The 22,640-nt window shown below is 45.6% G+C and overlaps 1 protein-coding gene across 1 annotated transcript in view; it reads right to left on the reverse strand.

Annotated features, from left to right (window-relative positions):
- Positions 1-685: 685 nt before the first annotated feature.
- LOC144605119 (1-phosphatidylinositol 4,5-bisphosphate phosphodiesterase zeta-1-like) overlaps positions 686-22,640 on the reverse strand; it is a 70,657-nt gene continuing 48,702 nt past the window's right edge. Inside the window, exons 10-12 of the mRNA XM_078420186.1 lie at positions 17,507-17,639; positions 15,436-15,585; positions 686-768 (exon numbers count right to left, since the gene is read on the reverse strand). Coding sequence (XP_078276312.1) covers positions 686-768; positions 15,436-15,585; positions 17,507-17,639 — 366 coding nt within the window. The remainder of the gene's footprint in view (positions 769-15,435; positions 15,586-17,506; positions 17,640-22,640) is intronic.

Consider the following 22,640-nt stretch of genomic DNA (forward strand, 5'->3'; position numbering starts at 1 on the left):
TGAATCAATGATACGGATTGTCAGAGATGAGTCAGTTGGATAGATTGGAAAACTGCAGTTAAACCATACCAGGGCAGATAATCAATAGCAGACTTTTTTTTTTAAATGATTAATTATTCAGCGGGACAGGCAGCGTCTCTGAAGAGAAGGAATGGGTGACATTTCGGGTCGAGACCCTTCTTCAGACCGATCAGACAGACGTCGAACTAGTGCGAACACAGGTGATCGATGTTCGGCGTTGGCTCAGTGGGCCGAAGGGCCTGCTTCTAGCCTGAATTAGAGTCATCGAGTCACACTGCATGGAAACAGGCCCTTTGGCCCAACTTGCCCATGCTAACCAACATGCCTCATCTAAAATAGTCCTACCAGCCTGCCCTATCCCTCTAAACCTACCCTATCCATGTACCTGTCTAATCTCGCTGTACCTCTGAACTAAACTAAAATAAACTTGATCAGCCATTAATTTGCCAGGGCCCTTCCTCCCACAGTGACATGGCGGTTATTTGTACAACAATCCTCACAGAAGATGTTCATCTTTACAGTCATGCTAATATAACACGATATCTGATAGCTGTAATAAACTAAGAATGAAAGATTCTGGAGTTGTGAACTGTATTTTGATACAAAATCTGAAAATGGCATGCACAAAATGGGAAACAACCCTCTTCTTCGTGAAGAAAAGCTTCTATGCATACCAAACGTACACAAAGAGAATCGCTGGAGACAGGCTTTGACCATTGGCGCTTAGCAGCGGGACAACTCGATAACCTAAGGGAGAAGCATCGAGCAACAGTTAGGATAGAGATTGACCTGAAAAAGAAAATCAAACAATACTCTTAATGTAGGTTTGGCATTCTGTTCGTCTGCTGAAAATCTGAACTTGCTGTATTGCGCTTGCTCATAGACATAGGCATAGACATAGAAAATCGGTGCAGGAGGAGGCCATTCGGCCCTTCAAGCCAGCACCGCCATTCATTGTGATCATGGCTGATCATCCACAATCAATAACCCGTGCCTGCCTTCTCCCCATATCCCTTGATTCCACTAGCCCCGAGAGCTCTATCTGACTCTCTCTTAAATCCATCCAGTGAATTGGCCTCCACTGCCCTCTGTGGCAGAGAATTCCACAAATTCACAACTCTCTGGGTGAAAAAGTTCCTTCTCACCTCAGTTATAAATGGCCTCCCCTTTATTCTAAGACTGTGGCCCCTGGTTCTGGACTCAGAGGTTGTGTGACAAGCGATGTGTGAAATAAACGTTTCAATAGCTAGATTGGGTCAACATCAGTTGCCACACCAAGTCTTCACAGTGGTGTGTGTATCTTGACTGGATCTCCACTCTATCCTACCAACACTCTTCCACCCTCTCCCCCTCTCCCACCCTCTCACCACCACTCTCCCATCCTATCCTATCATCTCCCCATCACTCTCCCACCCTCTACCATACCATTCCCTCCTATCCTACCCTCTCCTCCCCACTCTCCCACCCTCTCCCATCCTATGCCATCATCTTCCATCCTCCCCACCCCCATTCTCCCCCCCTCTCCCATCCCTCCCCCCCCCCCCCCCACCCTCTCCCACACTCTCTCAACATCTTCCACCCTCTCCTATCTTCTGCCACGCTCTCCCACTCTGTACCACCACACCAGCCGAAGCAAGAAGAAACCTTGGCTCTTGTGCTGGTCGTACTTTGTAGAGGAGAGTTGGATGTAGTTAATGAGCAGGTTAAAATCATAGGATCATAAGACATTGGAGCAGAATTAATGCTATTCGGCCCATTGAGTCTGTTCCACCATTCAATCGTGGCTGACCTATGTTTCCCTCTCAACCCCATTCTCCCGCCTCCTCCCCATATGTTCCCCACGTACATCCAGCTAAAGAGGTGTTAGGGACGAGGCAAGAAAACAAAACTGCATTAAAACTGGAGCCAAGCTTCACTTTGAGCGACTGCCTGAAGAAGTGTGCCGACCCGAAACGTCACCTATCCTTGTTCTCCAGAGATGCTGCCTGACCCGCTGAGTTACTCTAGCACTCTGTGAAACGTCACCTATCCATGTTCTCCAGAGATGCTGCCTGACCCACTGAGTTACTCCAGCACTCTGTGAAACATCACCTATCCATGTTCTCCAGAGATGCTGCCTGACCCGCTGAGTTACTCCAGCACTCTGTGAAACGTCACCTATCCATGTTCTCCACAGATGCTGCCTGACCCGCTGAGTTACTCCAGCACTCTGTGAAACGTCACCTATCTATGTTCTCCACAGATGCTGCCTGACCCGCTGAGTTACTCCAGCACTCTGTGAAACGTCACCTATCCATGTTCTCCAGAGATGCTGCCTGACCCGCTGAGTTACTCCAGCACTGTGTGTCTTTTTTATTTTGGTAAACCAGCATCTCCAGTTTCTCGTGTCATCTCTCACTACATCATTGCATTCTTGAGTTTTATCACGGTGCCAATTACAGTTACGCCATAATTGGTGCAGTAACCTGTCATAGTAATGTAATGCCTGTCAAGTAATGAGACAGATTATCCAAAATTAATGCTTCACTGCAGACTATTGAAGCTGAGATCCCCTGATCATCATATGCCTGAAATACCCAACAAGGGTGAAATACTGTGCAAAATATTATGGGTGCATCATCAAAGCACTTTACAAATTAAAGCAGACAGCTCTCTTGTTGAAAACTAGACCACTTCATCTCACATTTACTTTCTAACCGCGTGCTTGTAATTCCCATTGTGCACACTGTTGTGTTCTAGTTGTCCTTCCTATTCTGCAAAAGATTTAATAGTGTTCATGTTTCATTATAAATACTGGGCCAAATATAAAATACCGGCCCGAAATGTCACCTACCCATGTTTTCCAGAGATGTTACGGGGTGGCACGGTGGCACAGCGGTAGATTTGCTGCCTTACAGCACCTGAGACCCAAGTTCAATCCTGACTACGTGTGCTGTCTGTATGGAGTTTGTACGTTCCCCCCGTGACCTGCGTGGCTTTTCCCCGGGAGCTCCGGTTTCCTCCCACATGCCAAAGACGTACAGGTTTGTAAGTTAATTGGCTTGGAAAATTGTAAATTGTCCTAAGTGTGTGCAGGATAGTGTTAATGTGCGGGGTTCGCTGGTTGGCGCGAACTCAGTGGGCTGAAGGACCTGTTTCTGCGCTTTATCTCTGAACTAAACTAATTTTGTTATTGAGGGCGTGCAGCGTAGGTTTACTAGGTTAATTCCCGGAATGGCGGGACTGTCATATGTTGAAAGACTGGAGCGACTAGGCTTGTATACACTGGAATTTAGAAGGATGAGAGGGGATCTTATCGAAACGTATAAGATTATTAAGGGGTTGGACACATTAGAGGCAGGAAACATGTTCCCAATGTTGGGGGAGTCCAGAACAAGGGGCCACAGTTTAAGAATAAGGGGTAGGCCGTTTAGAACTGAGATGAGGAAAAACTTTTTCAGTCAGAGAGTTGTGAATCTGTGGAATTCCCTGCCTCAGAAGGCAGTGGACCCCAATTCTCTGAATGCATTCAAGAGAGAGCTAGATCGAGCACGTAAGGATAGCGGAGTCAAGGGGTATGGGGAGAAGGCAGGAACGGGGTACTGATTGAGAATGATCAGCCATGATCACATTGAATGGCAGTGCTGGCTCGAAGGGCCGAATGGCCTCCTCCTGCGCCTATTGTCTATTGTCTAAACGACCTGACCAGCACTTTGTGTCCTTTCAGTAAATCTCCTCTGCCTGCACCTGATCCATATCCCTCCAATTCCTGCTTCTCTAAAAGTCTCTTAAAACCCACTATCGTATCTGCTTCCACCACCACCCCCACCCCCCACCCCCGATAATGCATTCCAGGCCCCCACCACTCTGTGCAAAGAAACTTGTCCCACCTATCTCCTTTAAACTTTGCCCCTCTCATCTTATAGCTTTGCCCTTGGTCTTTGACCTTTCCACCCTGGGGAAACTGGTTCTGACTCTCTACCCCATCTTTGCATCTCATAATTTGATATCAGACCTCCCCTCAGCCTCCAACACTCCAGAGAAAACAGTTCAAGTTTATCCAGCCTCTCGTGACAGTTGGGAATTCAGCTGGAGAGTTTAGCTAATGAATCCCTATTAAGCTTCATTTGAATGCCTTACAATGAATCTCAATTGGCAACAAAATGCACAGATTAGTCAGTGATCCATTGTGCTTCATCTTTAATGAAGAATTAAGCCATAATTCCTTAATTAAATCCCATTTTACTGTGCCTAAAAAGTTGCACATTTAATTCCATGAAGAGCTAATAAAAAAAGGTTCAATTTAAACTTTAGTTCTAATCTTTTACAGATTAGTTTTGCAAGAACAAAATCATGCATTACTTTGATTTGTTTAATGTTTTCAAGCCATATTTCCATATGTCCTTGGATATAGGTCAGTTCAACTCATTGAGTCTACAGTGATGCCTAGAGTAAACCTCTCCCCTGAGAATGGTCCCTGTTATGTTCAGTTTAGTTTATTGTCACGTGTACAGTGAAAAGCCTTTGTTGCGTGCTAACCAGTCAGCGGAAAGACAATACATGATTACAATCGAGTCGTCCACAGTGTACAGATACGTGATAAGGGAATAACATTTAGTGCAAGGTAAAGCCAGCAAAGTCCGATCAAAGATAGTCTGAGGGCCTTATGGTTAAAGTAAGAAATATTGCTGTTGGAGTAGAGATTTGAAAGTGCGGAGCGATTGTAATATGTGATTGTAGATCTGTTTCTGTGGCTATCACACAGATAGTCACCTGGGTGTGGAGCCATCTTGGAAGCAATATGGTTTCCCTGCATCCCCATCACCTCCGAGATTCTAACATTCACCTCCACACCAAGGGCAATGTGCAGCGGCCGATGTGGGATCTGGGATATGCGAGGACACCCCAGAGCACAAAGGGGAAACCCACGCGGTTACAGGGAGAACATGCAAACCCCACACACAAACAGCATCCGAGGACAGGATTGAACTCAGATTGCTGGAGCTCTGAGGCAGCTGCTCTACCAGCTGGGCCACTGTGTCACGCAATTTTGGACGGTTCAACTTGTTGTACTTCGTGGTCCGGTATCTGTTGTACCTTTGTTATGACCCTGGACGGACCACAAGTACACGTGTTTAAAAGGTTATCATGCTGGAGCTTAAATCCAGGCTGTTTATTCCGTGGCCACCTGGAACCAGAGTGGCCACCTAATCACCTCAGTCTCTTATATAGACATTACTACACAGGCAAACAAAGTAGTCCTTGTGATACAACAAAGTAGTCCCTGCAATATCACAACATCCCCCTTGTCTTATTTAAAATCTTTGTTTTGTCTACTTTTTGTTTGTTTGGGTTTTTTTCTTTATCTTTCTAGGGCTAAAATATATTTAACAAACAACACTAAAACATAATTGCTTTTCCCACCGCTGCCACCATGTGATACAACAAAGTAGTCCCTGCAATATCACAACACAACTTGCGACTCAGTCTGCTGCCCGGACTAGCTGCACACTCCCCAGCCGTTCACACTATCCTCACAGATAGAGGACATAAAAGCGGCAAAGTGGCGCAGCGATAGAGCTTACACCTCACAGCACCAAGAACCCAGGTTTGATCGTGACCTTGAGTGCTGTCTATGTGTGGAGTATGCACATTCTCCCTGTGACCGCGTGGGTTTCCTCTGGGTGCTCCGGTTTCCTCCCGCAACCCAAAGACGTGCGGGTTTGTAGGTTAAATGACCCTCCGTAAAATATCTCCTAGTGTGCAGAGAGTGGATGAGAAAGTGGGATAACATAGAACTAGTGTGAACAGATGATGGCTGGTCGGTGTGGACCAAAGATACTAGAGGAACAAGATAGACCACTCGACCCTAAAAACCGTAGTACGTCATGGCGCCATTTTAGGAGGCAGAAACTTGCAGAAACATTTAAAAAGAAAAATAACAAAAATCTGTGAGTTGATAGAAGAGATATTTTCTGCATTTTAATGGTATCATCACACATACTGTTCCCCCAAAACACTGATTACACTGCGAGAGGCATAGCGAATGGCGGGTTTTGCCTACTAAAATGGCGGACGTTACGCTCCTTTGCCTACTACACTTCAGTACAGGCGATTTCAACGGAGTGGTTCAACTTGTTCCTCTAGTATCTTTGTGTGGACTCAGTGGGCCGAAGGGCATGTCCCCTTGCTATATCTCTCAACTAACCTAAACTAAGCTAAAGTTGACTCCAACAGGTGGAAAAGGCTCCAGGTGGCAAGTTAGTCTCAGGCAGTATATCCTGGATCTCCACTCTCAGCTGATGATCTTTCAATGCTAGCCAGTTGTCAAAGGCCTCTAAGCAATCTTAAATATTTCTGATAGCTTTAAGGTGAATGGGGTAAAGTTTAAATGAGATAGAAAGAGGAGAGTCATACAGCATGGAAACAGGTCCTTCAGCCCATCTTCCCCACGTCAACTACAATGCCTCATCTACACTAGTCCCACCCGCCTGTGATTGTCCCATATTCCCTCTAAACCTTTCCTATCCATGTACCTGTCCAAAGGTCTTTTAAATGTTGTTATAGTACCTGCCTTAAATACCTCCTCTGGCAGCTCATTCCATATATCCACCAACCCCTTATATGAAAATGTTGCCCCTCAGGTTACTATAAAGTCTTTCTTCTCTCAGCTTAAACCTGGTTCTTGATTACCCTACCTGTGATGAGTGGGGCACAGTTTAAAGGTGATGTGCAGGACATCGTTTTAAGAACGTATGTGGGGCAAACTTTAAATTAGATCTGTGGGTCAATGTTTAAAGGAGATGTGCGGGGCAAAGTTTAAAGGGGATGTGTGGGACAAAGTTTAAAGGGGATGTGTGGGACAAAGTTTAAACGGGATGTGCAGGGCAAAGTTTAAAGGGGATGTGCAGAGCAAAGTTTAAAGGAGACGTGCAGAGCAAAGTTTAAAGGGGATGTGCGGGGCAAAGTTTAAAGGAGATGTGCGGAGCAAAGTTTAAAGGGGATGTGCAGGGCAAAGTTTAAAGGGGATGTGTGGGGCAAAGTTTAAAGGGGATGTGTGGGGCAAAGTTTAAAGGGGATGTGTGGGGCAAAGTTTAAAGGAGATGTGCAGAGCAAAGTTTAAAGGGGATGTGTGGGGCAAAGTTTAAAGGAGATGTGCAGGGCAAAGTTTAAAGGGGATGTGTGGAGCACTTTTTTACAAAGAGGATGGCGAGTGCTTGGAACACTCTGCCAGGGGTAGTTGTGATTGTGGCATTTAAGAGGCTTTTAGATCGACACAAGGATATGCAGGGAATGGAGCGGTATGGATCATGTGCAGGCAGAAGAGATGTTTCATTTAGCATCATGTTCGGCACGGACATTGTGGGTGGAAGGGTCTGTTCCTGTGCTGTTCTGTTCTATGTTCTAAGACTTCCTTCTTGTCCAAACGTGGATGAATGATAATCCGATCTTTGCCATGAATGTCTAAACACCAGGGGAAGAGAATTGACTTGTGCAGTATTGCCCGCTATGTATTTAGGACAAGAAACTTTCTAATACGCCAAGAAGCTTAACTGCATGTAAAAATAAGCTCTGGATTTTCTCTGTGTGTAGAACTACGATCATTTTCCTACTGTGCCACTAATGCATCTTTCCATGTGCGTTGACCTCGTGCAAGAAATTATACCATTAGATAGTTCACGTTAAGTGCAAGTTATGTTCTACGTGAGGAGATTTAAATACTGATAAAAATACATTTGAATAACTTAGAACTGAGTAAAACATCAAGTAAAATACTGGAAGGCATTGAAATACAGTGAAACTAGGATAACTTGCAAGGGGGAATTAGAACAGAATAAAACATGAAGCAAAATACTGGAAAACATCAAAATAAAATAAAAATCAAGGAGACCTTATAACAGGGAATTAAAACTGATTAAATTATAAAGTAAGATACGTGAAAACAGCAAAATAATGTAAAGCCAGGAGTTACATTTTCCACAGAGTTAGTGACTCTGTATGGCTGTGATTGCTGTTTCAATGGTCCCAATGCAGCAAGCATTAGTTACCTTTTAAGGCAGAGATGGATGGATACTCGATGGGCAAAGGATGAAAGGTTGCCAGAGGTTCTCAGGAATGCTGGGTTAAGGTTACGACCAGATAGGCTGTGGCCTCACTAGGGCAGACTGGGCTTGAGGGGCCGAGCGGTTTTCTCCTGCTCCAATGTGTCATAAGACATAGGAGCAGAAATGAGGCCATTCAGCCCATTGAGTCTTCTCTGCCATTCGACCGTGGCTGATCTATCTTTCACTTTCAGCCTCATTCGCCTGCCTTCTCCCCATAACCTTTGACACTCGTACTAATCAAGAACCTATCAATCTCTGCTTTGAAAATACCCAATGACTTGGCCTCCACAGCCGCACAATGAATTCCACAGATTCACCGCCCTCTAGCTAAAGAAATTTCTCCTCATCTCCATTATAAAGGTATGTCCTTTTATTCTCTCTTACTCCCCTTCTAAGGGGAGTAAGAGGCAACCGTGGCTGACTAGGGAAGTTAGGGATGGAATAAAACTAAAAGAAAAGGTGTATAACATAGCAAAGAGGAATGGGAAACTTTCAAAGGACAACAGAACATAACAAAAAGGGCAATACCGGGTGAAAAGATGAAGTACGAGGGTAAGCTGGCCAAGAATATAAAGAAGGATAGTAAAAGCATCTTTAGGTATGTTAAGAGAAAAAGATTAGTAAAGGCAAATGTGGGTTCCTTGAAGGCAGAAACAGGTGAAATTATTATGGGGAACAAGGAAATGGCAGAAGAGTTGAACAGGTACTTTTGTTCTGTCTTCACTAAGGAAGGCACAAACAATCTCCCAGATGTACCAGAGGACAGAGGATCTAGGGAGACAATAGACAATAGACAATAGACAATAGACAATAGGTGCAGGAGTAGGCCATTCGGCCCTTCGAGCCAGCACCCCCATTCAATGTGATCATGGCTGATCATTCACAATCAGTATCCCGTTCCTGCCTTCTCCCCATACCCCCTGACTCCGCTATCATTAAGAGCTCTATCTAGCTCTCTCTTGAAAGCATCCAGAGAATTGGCCTCCACTGCCTTCTGAGGCAGAGAATTCCGCAGATTCACAACTCTCTGACTGAAAAAGTTTTTCCTCATCTCCGTTCTAAATGGCCTACCCCTTATTCTTAAACTGTGGCCCCTGGTTCTGGACTCCCCCAACATTGGGAACATGTTTCCTGCCTCTAACGTGTCCCACCCCTTAATAATCTTATATGTTTTGATAAGATCCCCTCTCATTCTTCTAAATTCCAGTGTATTCCAGCCTAGTCACTCCAGTCTTTCAACATATGACAGTCCCGCCATTCCGGGAATTAAACTAGTAAACCTACGCTGCACACCCTCAATAGCAAAAATATCCTTCCTCAAATTTTGAGACCAAAACTGCACACTCACTAGGGCCCTGTACAACTGCAGAAGGACCTCTTTGCTCCTATACTCAACTCCTCTTGTTATGAAGGCAAACATTCCATTGGCTTTCTTCATTGCCTGCTGTACCTGCATGCTTCCTTTCAGTGACTGATGCACTAGGACACCCAGATCTCGTTGTACGGCCCCTTTTCCTAACTTGACAGAGGAACTGAAAGAAATTTGCATTAGGTGAGATATAGTATTGGGTAGACTGATGGGACTGAAGGCTGATAAATCCCCAGGGCCTGATGGTCTGCATCCCAGGGTACTCAAGGAGGTGGCTCCAGAAATCGTGGACGCATTGGTAATCATTTTCCAATGTTCTATAGATTCAGGATCAGTTCATGTGGATTGGATGGTAGCGAATGTTATCCCACTTTTCAAGAAAGGAGCGAGAGAGAAAACAGGGAAATATAGACCAGTTAGCCTGACATCGGTGGTGGGGAAGATACTGGATACAATTATTAAAGAAGTAGTAACGGTGCATTTGGATAGCAGTAAATGGATCGGTCCAAGTCAGCATGGATTTATGAAGAGGAAATCCTGCTTGATTAATCTTCTGGAATTTCTTGAGGATGTGACAAGTAAAATGGATGAAGGAGAGCCAGTGGATGTAGTGTATATGGACTTTCAGAAAGCCTTTGATAAGGTCACACACAGGAGATTAGTGGGCAAAATTAGAGCCCATGGTATTGGGGGGTAGGGTATTGGCATGGATAGAGAATTAGTTGGCAGACAGGAAGCAAAGAGTAGGAATAAACGGGTCCCTGTCAAAATCGCAGGCTTGGTGCTGGGGTCCGTAACTATTTACAATATATACTAATGATTTAGATGATGGGATTAAAAGTAACACTAGCAAATTTGCAAATGACACAAAGCTAGGTGGCAGTGTGAACTGCGAAGAGGATGCTAGGAGGTTGCAGGGTGACTTGGACAGGTTGAGTGAGTGTGCAGATGCATGGCAGATGCGGTATACTGTAATGTAGATAAATGTAAGGTTATCCTCTTTGGCGGCAAGAACAAGGAGGCAGATTAGGCAATGGTGTCAGATTAGGAAAAAGGGAAGTGGAACGAGACCTGGGTGTCCTTGTGCACCAGTCACTGAAAGTAAACATGCAGGTAGAGCAGGCAGTAAAGAAAGCTAATGGCATGTTGGCCTTCATAACGAGAGGATTGAGTAAAGAGGTCCTTCTGCAATTGTACAGGGCCCTGGTGAGATGACATCTGGAGTATTGTGTGCAATTTTGATTTCCTAATTTGAGGAAGGACATCCTTGCTATTGAGGCAGTGCAGCGTAAGTTCACGAGGTTAATCCCCGGGATGGCAGGACTGTCAAATGTGGAAAGACTGGGCTTGTGTTCACTGGAATTAAGAAGGATGAGAGGGGATCTTATAGAAACATATAAAATTATAAAAGGACTGGATAAGCTAGATGCAAGAAAAATGTTCCCAATGTTGGGGGAGTCCAGAACCAGGGGCCACAGTCTAAGAATAAAGGGAAGACCATTTAAAACTGAGATGAGAAGAAACCTTTTTCACCCAGAGAGTTGTGAATTTGTGGAATTCTCTGCCACAGAAGGCAGTGGAGGCCAATTCACTGGATGAATTTAAAAGAGTGTTAGATAGAGCTCTAGGGGCTAGCGGAATCAAGGGATATGGGGAGAAGGCAGGCACGGGTTACTGGTTATGGATGATCAGCCATGATCACAACGAAATGGCTGTGCAAATGGCCTCCTCCTGCACCTATTTTCTATGTTTCTATGATGCCCTCTGGTCCTGGACTCTCCCACTACTGGATATAACTTCTCCACATCCACTCTAACTAGGCCTTTCATTATCTGGTAGATTTCAATGAGATCCCATCCCCAACCTTCTAGTTTCCAGCGAGTACAGGCCGAGATCCATTAAACGCTCCTCATACATGATCGCAATCATCCCGGCAGAGTCTGACAGAGGCCAAACTGGGGGCTCATTGAATGGCAATGAAGACAACTTCCTCCGCGGCCAACAAAATGAATGGAAACCTCGAGCGATGTTTCTTTTGGCACTGAATGGCACTGAATTCAATTTTATTTTCTGTGTTCAGGGTTTTGCTTTATCTGTAGCTCATTTTAACATGGAAATAATATGAATAAATCTTCCTTTCTAATACATCCTACGCTTCGCTGAGGATCGATATTAAATTGAATTTAGTGCCATGAATTATGATGAACACATATATATATATAGAATCAGTGTTCTTCACAACCTTCTACAACATCATGAATTCTTAGAGGTATCGCCAATCTTCTGCTCTCCTTATTTACTGCTGTCTCGATAACAATAATATGAAGAAGTCACTGTTTAGTTTAGTTTAGTTTAGTTTAGTTTAGTTTAGTTTAGTTTAGTTTAGTTTAGGGATACATGATGGGAAACAGGCCCTTTGACCCACCGAGTCCGCACCGACCAGTGATCCCCGCACACGAACACTATCCTACACACACTAGGGACAATTTACAATTATAGCGAGCCATTTAACCTACAAACCTGTACGTCTTTGGAGAGTGGGAGGAAAGCGAAGGTCTCGGAGAAAACCCACGCGGTCACGGGCAGAACGTACAAACTCCGTACAGACAGCACCCGTAGTCGGAATCGAACCCGGGTCTCTGGTGCTGTAAGCGCCGTAAGGCAGCAACTCTACCACTGCACCACCTGCACCATCTTCACAATATAGCCAATTCTGAGTGGAACAAAAAGTGCTGGTGTAACTCAGCAGGTCAGCCAGCATCTCTGGAGGATATGGAGAGGTAAGGTTTGTGTCCTGAGACGCAAACACATTTTCTGAGTCACTCCAGCACTTTGTGTTCTACGCAAAGATTCCAGCATCTGCATTTTTCTGTGAGCCCATCTCTGATGGGAACAGGGACAAATGAGAATTTTTAAAAAACAAGGAATGCCCATGCTGCAAGCTTGAGCAAAACATAAACTGCTGGAGGAACTCAGCGGCTCAGGCAGCATGGGTGAGGGAAGTGGATCGGTGATGTTTCAAGTTAGGACTCTTCTTCAGAATGAATTGGGGGGTGGAAAGCCGTAAAAGAGAGGTGGAGGGGCTGGATAAAGCCTGGTAAGTGATAGGTGGATAACATGGTCAAACAGCAGAAATCGCAGATGGGGGGCAGTGAGAGAGGGTCTCACGGAGTGGGGGGGGGGAGGAGAGGGTCACAGGGGAGAGTAGTGAGAGAGAGTCTCTCAGAGAGGGAGCAGTGAGAGAGAGAGAGAGAGCCTTTAACCCCTCTGACAAACTCAGTGTCCATATTAACCATTCTAACCTCCATTCATAAGCTTGGCATTGTGCTCAGCGCAGTTTCCGATCCTTTACAACGTCCACCCTACATTCATCTCCATAGCATTAGCTGCAGAGGTGGCACAGTGGCACAGCTGGTAGAGCCGCTGCCTCACATCCCCAAAGACACAGGTTCGATCCTGACCTCGGGTGCTGTCTCTGTGTGTACGGATTTGCTCGTTTCCCATAGCAACCGTGCGGGTTTCCTCCGGGTGCTCCGATTTCCTCCCACATCCCAAAGACATTTACTTGGGTGTGTAGGTTAATTTGTCCCTGGTGTACAGGGAGTGGATGGGAAAGTGGGATAACACAGTGTAAACGGGTCACCGATGGTTGGTGAGGATTCGGTGGGCCAAAAGGCCTGTTTTCATGCTGTATTTTTCAATCAATTCAATCAATACATCTGCCCCAGTCTCAGCTCATCAGAATGTAGAACACTTGTCACTGTGTATGAAGCAACTGCAGATGCTGGTTTATACCGAAGACAAACACAAAGTACCGGAGTAACTCAACGGGCCAGGCAGCATCTCTGGAGAAAAAGGGTGGGGAACGTTTGAAGAAGGGTCCCGACCTTACAATGTCACCCATCCCCATGTTCTCCAGAGATGCTGACTGATGCGCTGAGTTACTCCAGCACTTTGTGTCGATCTCTTGTCACTGTGACAATTGACTATTGAATATTGTGGAAGCTTATTATACAGCTTCAACTCTCCAGCCTGCATAAACTTGCTCAACTAAAACGTGATCCTTCCCCACATCGGCACAGTGGAGCAGCGGTAGAGTTGCTGCCTAACAGCGCCAGAGACCCCGGTTCGATTCTGACGACAGGTGCTGTCTTAGTTTAGTTTAGTTTAGTTTAGAGATACAGCGCGGAAACAGGCACTTTCGGCCCACCGGGTCCGCGCCGACCAGCGATCCCCGCACATTAACACTATCCCATACCCACTAGGGACATTTTTTTTACATTTACAAAGCCAATTAACCTACATACCTGTACGTCTTTGGAGTGTGGGAGGAAACCGAAGATCTCGGAGAAAACCCACGCAGGTCACGGGGAGAACGTACAAACTCCGTACAGACAGCACCCGTAGTCGGGATCGAACCCTATCGCGGGCACTTCATTCGCTGTAAGGCAGCAACTCTACCGCCGGGCCACCATGCCGCCCGTCTGTATGGAATTTGTACGTCCGCCCCCGTGACCTGAGTGGGTTTTCTCCGGGTTCTCCGGCTTCTTCCCACACTCCAAAGAGGTACAGGAATGTAGGTTAATCGTCTTGGTATAATTGTAAATTGTCCCTGGTGTGTGTAGGATAGTGTTGGTGTGCGGGGATCGCTGATCGCTGCGGACTCGGTGGGCCGAAGGGCCTGTTTCCACGCTGTATCTCTAAACTAAACTAAATCATCCTCTTCACCCAGCCTTGCTAAATAACAGGCTCTGTTTTATTTTAAAACCTAAAACTCACAATGCTGTTTAAATGCTTTAATGCCTTCACCCCACAAAGTTTCTAAAAGCTCCCTCAGTGAGACACAACCCACCCCGAACTCTCCACTCCTTGAATTAAGGAACTGAGAGATCCATTTCCAATTCCAATCTCCTCCCCAATCCCAACCATACCTGCAACCATCAACCTTCTCTCTATCGGTCTCCCACTACCTCTTGCTATAGTTTGCCACTCTGACCAAGACTTAGGTCCTGAAGATACAAAAAAGGCAGGAATTTTAAGCAAAACACAAAGTGCTGGAGGAACTTTCAAAAGACACTTGGACAGATACATGGATAGGAAAGATTTAGAGGAATATGGGCCAAACGCAAGCAGGTGGGACTAGCTTAGATGGGGCATCTAGGTCAACATGGACAAGTTCGACTCAAGGGTCTGTTACTGTGTTGTGTGACTCTCTGACTGTAACTCAGCGAGGCTTGTAGCATCTGTGGAGGGAATGGACAGGCAAAATCTTAAATCGGGACCTTTCTTCAGACTAACAGGTGATATTTTGGGTCGGGACCATCTTCAGACTATGATCCAGATCTCTTTTCATGTTTCAATACCCAGCAAATACTTTAGGATGCCTTCTTTCTTAAAAAGGTGGATGTAATGTAAATTGATTTTGAATTGTGCTTAACCTTAACCATATATACTGCTCATCGCGTTAAGTTCTGCAATGATTACAACTGACCTAATTGTCTATGCCTGAATCTTTTGGACTTCTGAGACAATAACTTGCCCCGACTCTTGCCCAGAGTAGGGGAATTGAGGACCAGAGGACATAGGTTCAAGGTGAAGGGGAAAAGATTTAATGGGAATCTGAGGGGTAACTTTTTCACACAAAGGGTGGGGGGTGTATGGAACAAGCTGCCAGAGGAGGTAGGGACTATTCCAACATTTAAGAAACAGTTAGACAGGTACATGGATAGGACAAGTTTGGAGGGATGTGGATCAAGTGCAGGCAGGTGGGACTAGTGTAGCTGGGAAATGTGGGCAAGTTGAGCTGAAGGGCCTGTTTCCACACTGTATCACTCTATAATATTTAAGTTGAGAATTATTTTTCATTTTTCCACTAACAGAGCATCAAAATGTTACCAGAATTTGCGCTGAAGACAGGTTTAAGTTTAGAACACTGGCTGGAAACTCCCGTGACAACTTTACCTTTTCTCATGCTTGTTAACGGCAATGTGTACTGACCGAGGAAATCATTCTCACGGAGAGGGTTCATGTCTTGTACTAGGAATCGCACCAGAGCAAGTTCTGGAACTTGAACGCAAAAGACCAAACAATCGTTCCACCTGGGATGACGTCCTAGAAAAGAGAAGGAAACGGTTCACACCGAGGCTACTCTGGTCTGTGTGAAGATGGGAGCATTAAGTGAGTGTCTACTGTGAAGACCTGAATCCGCTGTTCCAGGTGTGAACTCCTAGATATATCGGCGAGACCGAGCGCAGGCTCAGCGATTGTTTTGCTGAACATGGATAATCAGCCATGATCACAATGAATGGCGGTGCTGGCTCGAAGGGCCAAATGGCCTCCTCCTGCACCTATTTTCTATGTTTCTAACACCTCCGCTCAGTCTGCCTAAATCTACATGATCTCCCGGTTGCTAAACCCTTTGACACTCCCCAATCCCATACTGACCTTTCTCCACTGTCAGAGTTGGGCCAATGCAAATTTGAGGAACTGTACCTCATATTTCACTTGGGCAGCTTACAAACCCAGTGGTATGAATAATGACCTCTAACTTTAAGTAACCTCTGCTTCCCCTCTCTCTCTCCATCCCTCCCCATCCTAGTTATCCGACCAGTCTGAGTGTCTTCCTGATTTAATTTTAATTTTATATTTGTATGCTTTGTTATCACCTTCCTCTATCTAACAATGATCTATTCTACATTTTCCTTGAACCTCGTCCCCTTTAATGTCTCATTTTCACACCTTACCTTTCCATATCTCTGTGTCTCCCTCTCCCCTGATTCTCAGTCTGAAGAATGGTCTCGACCCGAAACGTCACCCACACCCATACCTTCTATCCAGAGATGCTGCCTGTCCCGCTGAGGTACTCCAGCAGTTTGTGTCTATCTTCGGTATAAACAACTCCTACTTAGCTTTCCACAGCTATGCTTACTTGGAGACCTGACCTCTGGCGATGAATCCTGTACAAAGACTGTTCACATGCCTCTGAAGTCTCCCTAGCTAAGCAATTACATTCATGTCATACCACTGATGAAGTCTATCAGTAAGTCTGATTGCCAAACTTCAGGGAAAAGCAGGCATGGTTTGAATCGCTGGTTCCTGTTCTGTCCTTCTTCATTAAAGCAAATGTATCTGAATTTCACTGGTTCGAAATTCAGCACATTTTACACCACACTACTTTAAGGAGAGGAATCACTGCTTCAGTTGATATGCAGAGAGATGTTGAAACAAGGAGCTACAGATTCTGGTTTACAAAAAAAAGCCGAAACGCTGGAGCAACTCAACGGGTCAGGCAGTAACCATGGAGAACATCAATAGGTGACGTTTCACCTCTGAAGAAGGGTCCTGACCTAAAACCAGAGGAATCGCTCACTGTTGTACACTGAGATCTTGGGGTCCAAGTCCATAACTCCTTGAAAGTTGCAACACGAGTAGATAGAATGGGAAAGAAGGCATATGGTATGAATGCTTTCATAGGTCGGGGCATTGTGTATAAGAATCAATAAGTCATGATGCAGCTTTGTAGGACTTTTGTTAGGCTGCATTTGGAGTTCTCATTGCCCCAATACAGGAGGATGGGGAGGCTTTGGAAAGGGTGCAGAGAAAGTTTACCAAAATGGTGCCTGGATTAGGACTATGATTCACAGGGAGTGGTTGGACAGACTTGGGTTGTTTTCTTTGGAATGCTGGAGGTTGTGGGGAGACTTATTAGAAGTAGACAATATTCTAAGTGGCATAGATAGGGTAGACAATCTTAACCTTTGTCTCAGGGTAGAAAAATCCAAGAATATGACTTTAAGGTGTGAGATGCAAAGTTTAAAGGTGACTAGACCAAGTTGGGCCCAAACCTCTCCTGTATAGGTGTAGCACCCCATGTGGTGGGTGCTTGGAACATGCTGCCAGGGGTGGTGATGGAGGCATATACGATCGTGGTGTTTAAGAGAACTTTGTCATGGATATGCAGAAAGCACCCAGGCCCATAATTAGACATGGATCACTGTGAGACACACCACATGCACTGTTCTAAGTCCCTCACCTGCTGAAGGCAAGATCTTGGATTGCTGAATGGTATTGTCCGCTTGCACTCCATGGATTTCCACGCGCACACAGGGATCAATTGATATTTTACTGTGTGTTCTGGAGACAGGTAGGTGGTGACCACTAATGATCTGTACAAAGAGAATATTGATCAACTAGCCTTATAGTGCAAGAAAATAACTACAAATCGAAGGTATTTATTTCACCAAATGCTGGAGTAACTTAGCAGGTCAGGCAGCATCTCAGGAGAGAAGGAATGGGTGACGTTTCGGGTCGAGACCCTTCTTCAGCCTTATAGTGCTTTCGGTATTGTGAATTCCATATTTCTTTTCAGGCTACTCAGTAGTCATTCCTCACTCCATTCCCTGATCCACAGCAAAATTAGACCAGAGAATTGGAGACAGTACTGCTGTAACCCTGTCTATCCTCATTGCTCTTGACAAATAAGACTCTACACTAAAGGAACGCCCGAGCTTCGTTTGCCATTGCATTTATTAAGAAAACACGAAGGAATGTGCATCGTAACTTTGTTGGCATCAGAAAGTGGTGACACTGGTGTACTGCCTCGGTGAGGTTTAGTTTAATTTAGAGATATAGTGTTGCAACAGGCCCTTCGGCCCACCGAGTCCGCACCGACCAGCGATCCCCACACACTAACACCATCCTACACACATTCGGGGACAATTTACAATTTACCAAAGCCAATTAACCTACAAACCTGTACGTCTTTGGAGCGTGGGAGGAGACCGGAGATCCTGGAGAAACCTCGCACAGGTCATAGGGAGAATGTACAAACGCCATACAGACAGTACCCGTGGTCAAGATTGAACTCGGACCTTGTAAGGCAGCAATTCTACCGCTGCGCCACCGTGTCTGCTATATGATTTTTACAGGGTTGCATGCAAAACAAAGCATTTTGCTGTATCTGTGGTACAGTACCTGGGTACATGTGACAATAAAATATCATTGGATCTTTGAGGGTGGTGGGTGCCTGGAGTGCGCCAATCATTGAGTGGTGGTGGCTGGGACTTTACTCCTTGGCTGACGGGTAATGTTAGCAAGGTGTATAAAATCATGAGGGGAATAGATAGGGTGAATGCACAGACTCTTTTTTTCCCAGGAAAGGGGAATCAAGAACAAGAAGATATAGCTTTAAGGTGAGATGGGCAAAGTTTGAAGGGCAAGTTTCTTCACACAGAGGGGGGGGGTGCCTGGAACACGCTGCAAGGGGTGATGGCTGAAGCAGATACGATAGTGGGATTTAAGAGATTTTGGATAGACACATGGATATGCGGGGAATGAGGGATGTGGATTATGTGCAGTCAGATAAGTATTGGTCTCCGCGTCATTTTCAGCACAGGCAATGTGGGTCGAAGGGCCTGTTCTTGTGCTGTACTGTTAAATGTTCTATGTTCTCATATAATAAGGGAATTTCTGAGACTTTTGGATAGGCACATGGACATGCAGGGAATGGAGGAATATTGATAATGTGCAGGCAGATAAGAGTTAAGAAGGGTCCAAACCCGAAACGACACCAACCCATGTTCTCCAGAGATGCTGCCTGTCCCGCTGAGTGACTCCAGCACTTTGTGTCTCCTATTTTAGATATTCTCCATCAGAGTAAAGGCAGAATGTGTTTCCATTCTCCATTTTTAATGAAATTGTTGCTGTCTTATTCACCATCACGCCCACATTTTGCGGTAACAAACGGAGTGAATCTTCCCCAGCGAGTGTATCCTTCATGAATACTTCATGCAATATTGCACAGGCAGGTCGGGATTTAGCTGATGATTAACCATTAGCTGTTGTGACCGAGAATTACACAGGAATGGGATATTGGGCTTTTATTTTCACTTAGAACATCGCCCAGTACTGCACAAGAACAGGCCATTTGGCCCACAATCTCTGTGCTGAACATAATGCCAAGACCAACTCTTAGAAACAAGGAAACGGCAGTTACAGGTTCATTAAAAAAGACACAAAATGCTGGAGTAACTCAACAGGTTCGGCAGCATCCGTGGAGAACATGGATAGGCAATGTTTCCAATTGGGACCTTCTTAATTCTTATCAGCCTGCACATAATCCGTATCCCTCCATTCCCTGCATATCCATGTGCCTTTCCAAAAGTTTCATAAATGCCACTATTGTATCTGAGTCCATCACAGCCCCTGGCAACACGTTTCAGGCACCTACCACCTTCTGCGTAAAACATTTACCTCCCGCATCTCCTTTAAACGTTGCATCTCTCAACTTAAAGCTATGGCCACTAGCATTTGATTTTTTTCATCCTGGAAAACAGGTTCTGACCGTCTCTACTCTATCTAAATCTCTCAGAATTTTATAAACTTGCATAAGCCTCCCCTCAACCAGAGAAAACAATCCAGGTCTGTCCAACCTCTCCCTGCAGCTAATGACCCCTAATCCAAGCATCATTCTGGCAAACCTCCTCTGCACACTTTCCTTTTAGATAGGCACGTGGATACTCGGGGAATGATGTTCGGCATGGACATTGTGGGCTGAAGGGCCTGTTCCTGTGCTGTACTGTTCTGCATTCTATGCTGCAGTTTGGCAGTGACAAGCGTGGGTGAAAAAGGGCTGGAGCGGTGGAAATGTGGAGTGAGTGAGACGGAGGTTAATGCTAAATAGACAAGATGCATTTAATTCCTCTGTAATCCATCACAAGAAGCCTGAAGGTTCAGACAGAGGAATCACATCTCATTACACAACATGTGACTAAACCTCAGTGGAAGGAATAAATAGGAATTGATAAAAGGGTCAACAACTCACAGGCCAGCTAAAAATAAAGGAATAGATCAGATAAACAAGAATGTTGCCAGGACTCGAGGGTCTGAGCTATAGGGAGAGGTTAAGCAGCGTGGGACTTTATTCGCTGGACCACAGAAGGATGAGGGATGATCTTACAGAGTGTCTTCTTCTTGCATATGGCGTGCACAGCCTAAAGTTGTAGGTCAAGGGTAGACATCCAGGCCAGGGAAGCATCAGTTGCTGGGTGGATGGCCTTGATGCCACCAGGGAAAAGCCTCAGTGAGCAGTCATTCACGATGTGTGGGATGGTCTGGTCTGGATATCCGCAGTCACAAGCAGGGCTGTCTTTCACCCCCCACTTGTGCAGGTGATGGGCTGTCCTTGCATGGAGGGTGCGGATCCTGTTCAGGGTTAGCCATTGCTTGCGATGGAGGTCAAATCCCGGTGGTTTCACTGTGGGATTTGTGATGACCTCTCTGTTGTTGGTATTTATTCACAAAATGCTGGAGTAACTCAGCAGGTCATGCAGCATCTCAGGAGAGAAGGAATGGGTGACGTTTCGGGTCGAGACCCTTCTTCAGACTGTTGTCAGGGGGGCGGGACAAAGGAAGGATATAGGTGGAGACAGGAAGATAGAGGGAGAACTGGGAAGGGGGAGGGGAAGAGAGGGACAGAGGAACTATCTAAAGTTGGAGGTCAATGTTCATACCGCTGGGCTGCAAGCTGCCCAAGCGAAATATGAGGTGCTGTTCCTCCAATTTCCGGTGGGCCTCACTATGGCACTGGAGGAGGCCCATGACAGAAAGGTCAGACTGGGAGTGAGAGTGGGAGTGGGAGGGGGAGTTGAAGTGCTCAGCCACCGGGAGATCAGGTTGGTTAAGGCGGACTGAGCAAAACGATCGCCGAGCCTGCGTTTGGTTTCGCCGATGTAAAGATGTCTCTGTTGTTGGTGTTAGCATCTTTCCAGGCTCTGCACCACTCAGTCTTGGGGTCAAAGTCTTCCAGGGAGTTGGCTAAAGACCAGAAGAGTTTGCGGGACTTCAGGCGCATGTTGGGCAGATTGTTCAGGTCAGCATGGATGGGAAGGTCAGGGTTAGCCTCGATGGTACTAACATCGATTACAGAGTGTGAAAAATCACGAGAAGAATAGATTGGATAGACTCACAGTTTCTTGCCCAGAGTAGGGGAATCGAGAACCAGGGGACATAGGTTTAAAGTGAGGGGCAAAAGCTTTTATAGGAACTTGAGGGGTAACTTTTTCACACAAAGGGTGGTAGGTGTATTGCACGAGCTGCCAGGGGAGGTAGTTGAGGCGGGGACTATCGCAAAGTTTAAGAAGCAATTAGACAGGTACATGGATAGGACAGGTTTAGAGGGATATGGGCCAAACACAGGCAGATGGGACAAGTGTAGATGGGACATGTTGGTCAGCGTGGGCAAGTTGGGCTGAAAGGTCTGTTTCCGCGCTTTATGATTCTTTGACTAAAACACCGTAGAAGCTAGACATGGACATTTTGGATCTTCAACATTCCAGGTTGTATATTATGACCTGATGAGCTAAAACATTATGACCACCTGCCTAATATGCTGTTAGTCCTCCGTGTGCAGTCCCATATGCAGCAGGGTGTGATGCACTGGGTATTGTGACACATCCCTCCCGTGACCACCATTAAGATTTTCTGTGATGTGCCACAGTAGACCTTCTGTCGGTTCGGACCAGATGGGATGGCCTTTGTTGCCCTTGCGCATCGATGAGCCTTGGGCGCCCAACACCCTGTCGCCAGTTTGTGGTTTGTCCCTTCTCGGACCACTGTCGGTAGGTACTCACCACTGCTGACCGGGAGCACCCCACAAGCCTTGCCGTTTCAGAGATGCTCTGACCCAGTCCTCTGGCCACAACAAATTGGCCCTTGTCAAAGTCTTTACTCAAGTCTTTACTCCTGCCCATTTCTCCTGCATCCAACACATCAACTTCAAGAACTGACTGTTCACTTGCTGCCAAATATATCCCACCCCTTGACAGGTGCCATTGTAACAAGATAATCAATGTTATTCACTTCGCCTGACAGTGGTCATAATGTTTTGGCTCATCGGTGTATGTTCATTATATAACATAATTATTTCTTTTTGTTTTGCGTGCCTGAGCATTAAACTTCCATTTGGATAACACTCAAGCTGAACTATGAGGGATCACTTACACAGATCATCTCTCTGTTGGTAAATATTTAGACAAGACAAAGTCTGGCAAGGAAGGTATTTAATGACCTCCTTTCTATGATGCCTGATTATACCAATCCCCAATTAGTCAGTCCCTACTTGTTTTGAGATCGACAGTCTGTTTATACATCTGCTCTTCCATGATCAC

This window comes from Rhinoraja longicauda, chromosome 23 (genome assembly GCF_053455715.1).
Source record: "Rhinoraja longicauda isolate Sanriku21f chromosome 23, sRhiLon1.1, whole genome shotgun sequence".
Lineage (NCBI taxonomy): Eukaryota > Metazoa > Chordata > Chondrichthyes > Rajiformes > Arhynchobatidae > Rhinoraja > Rhinoraja longicauda.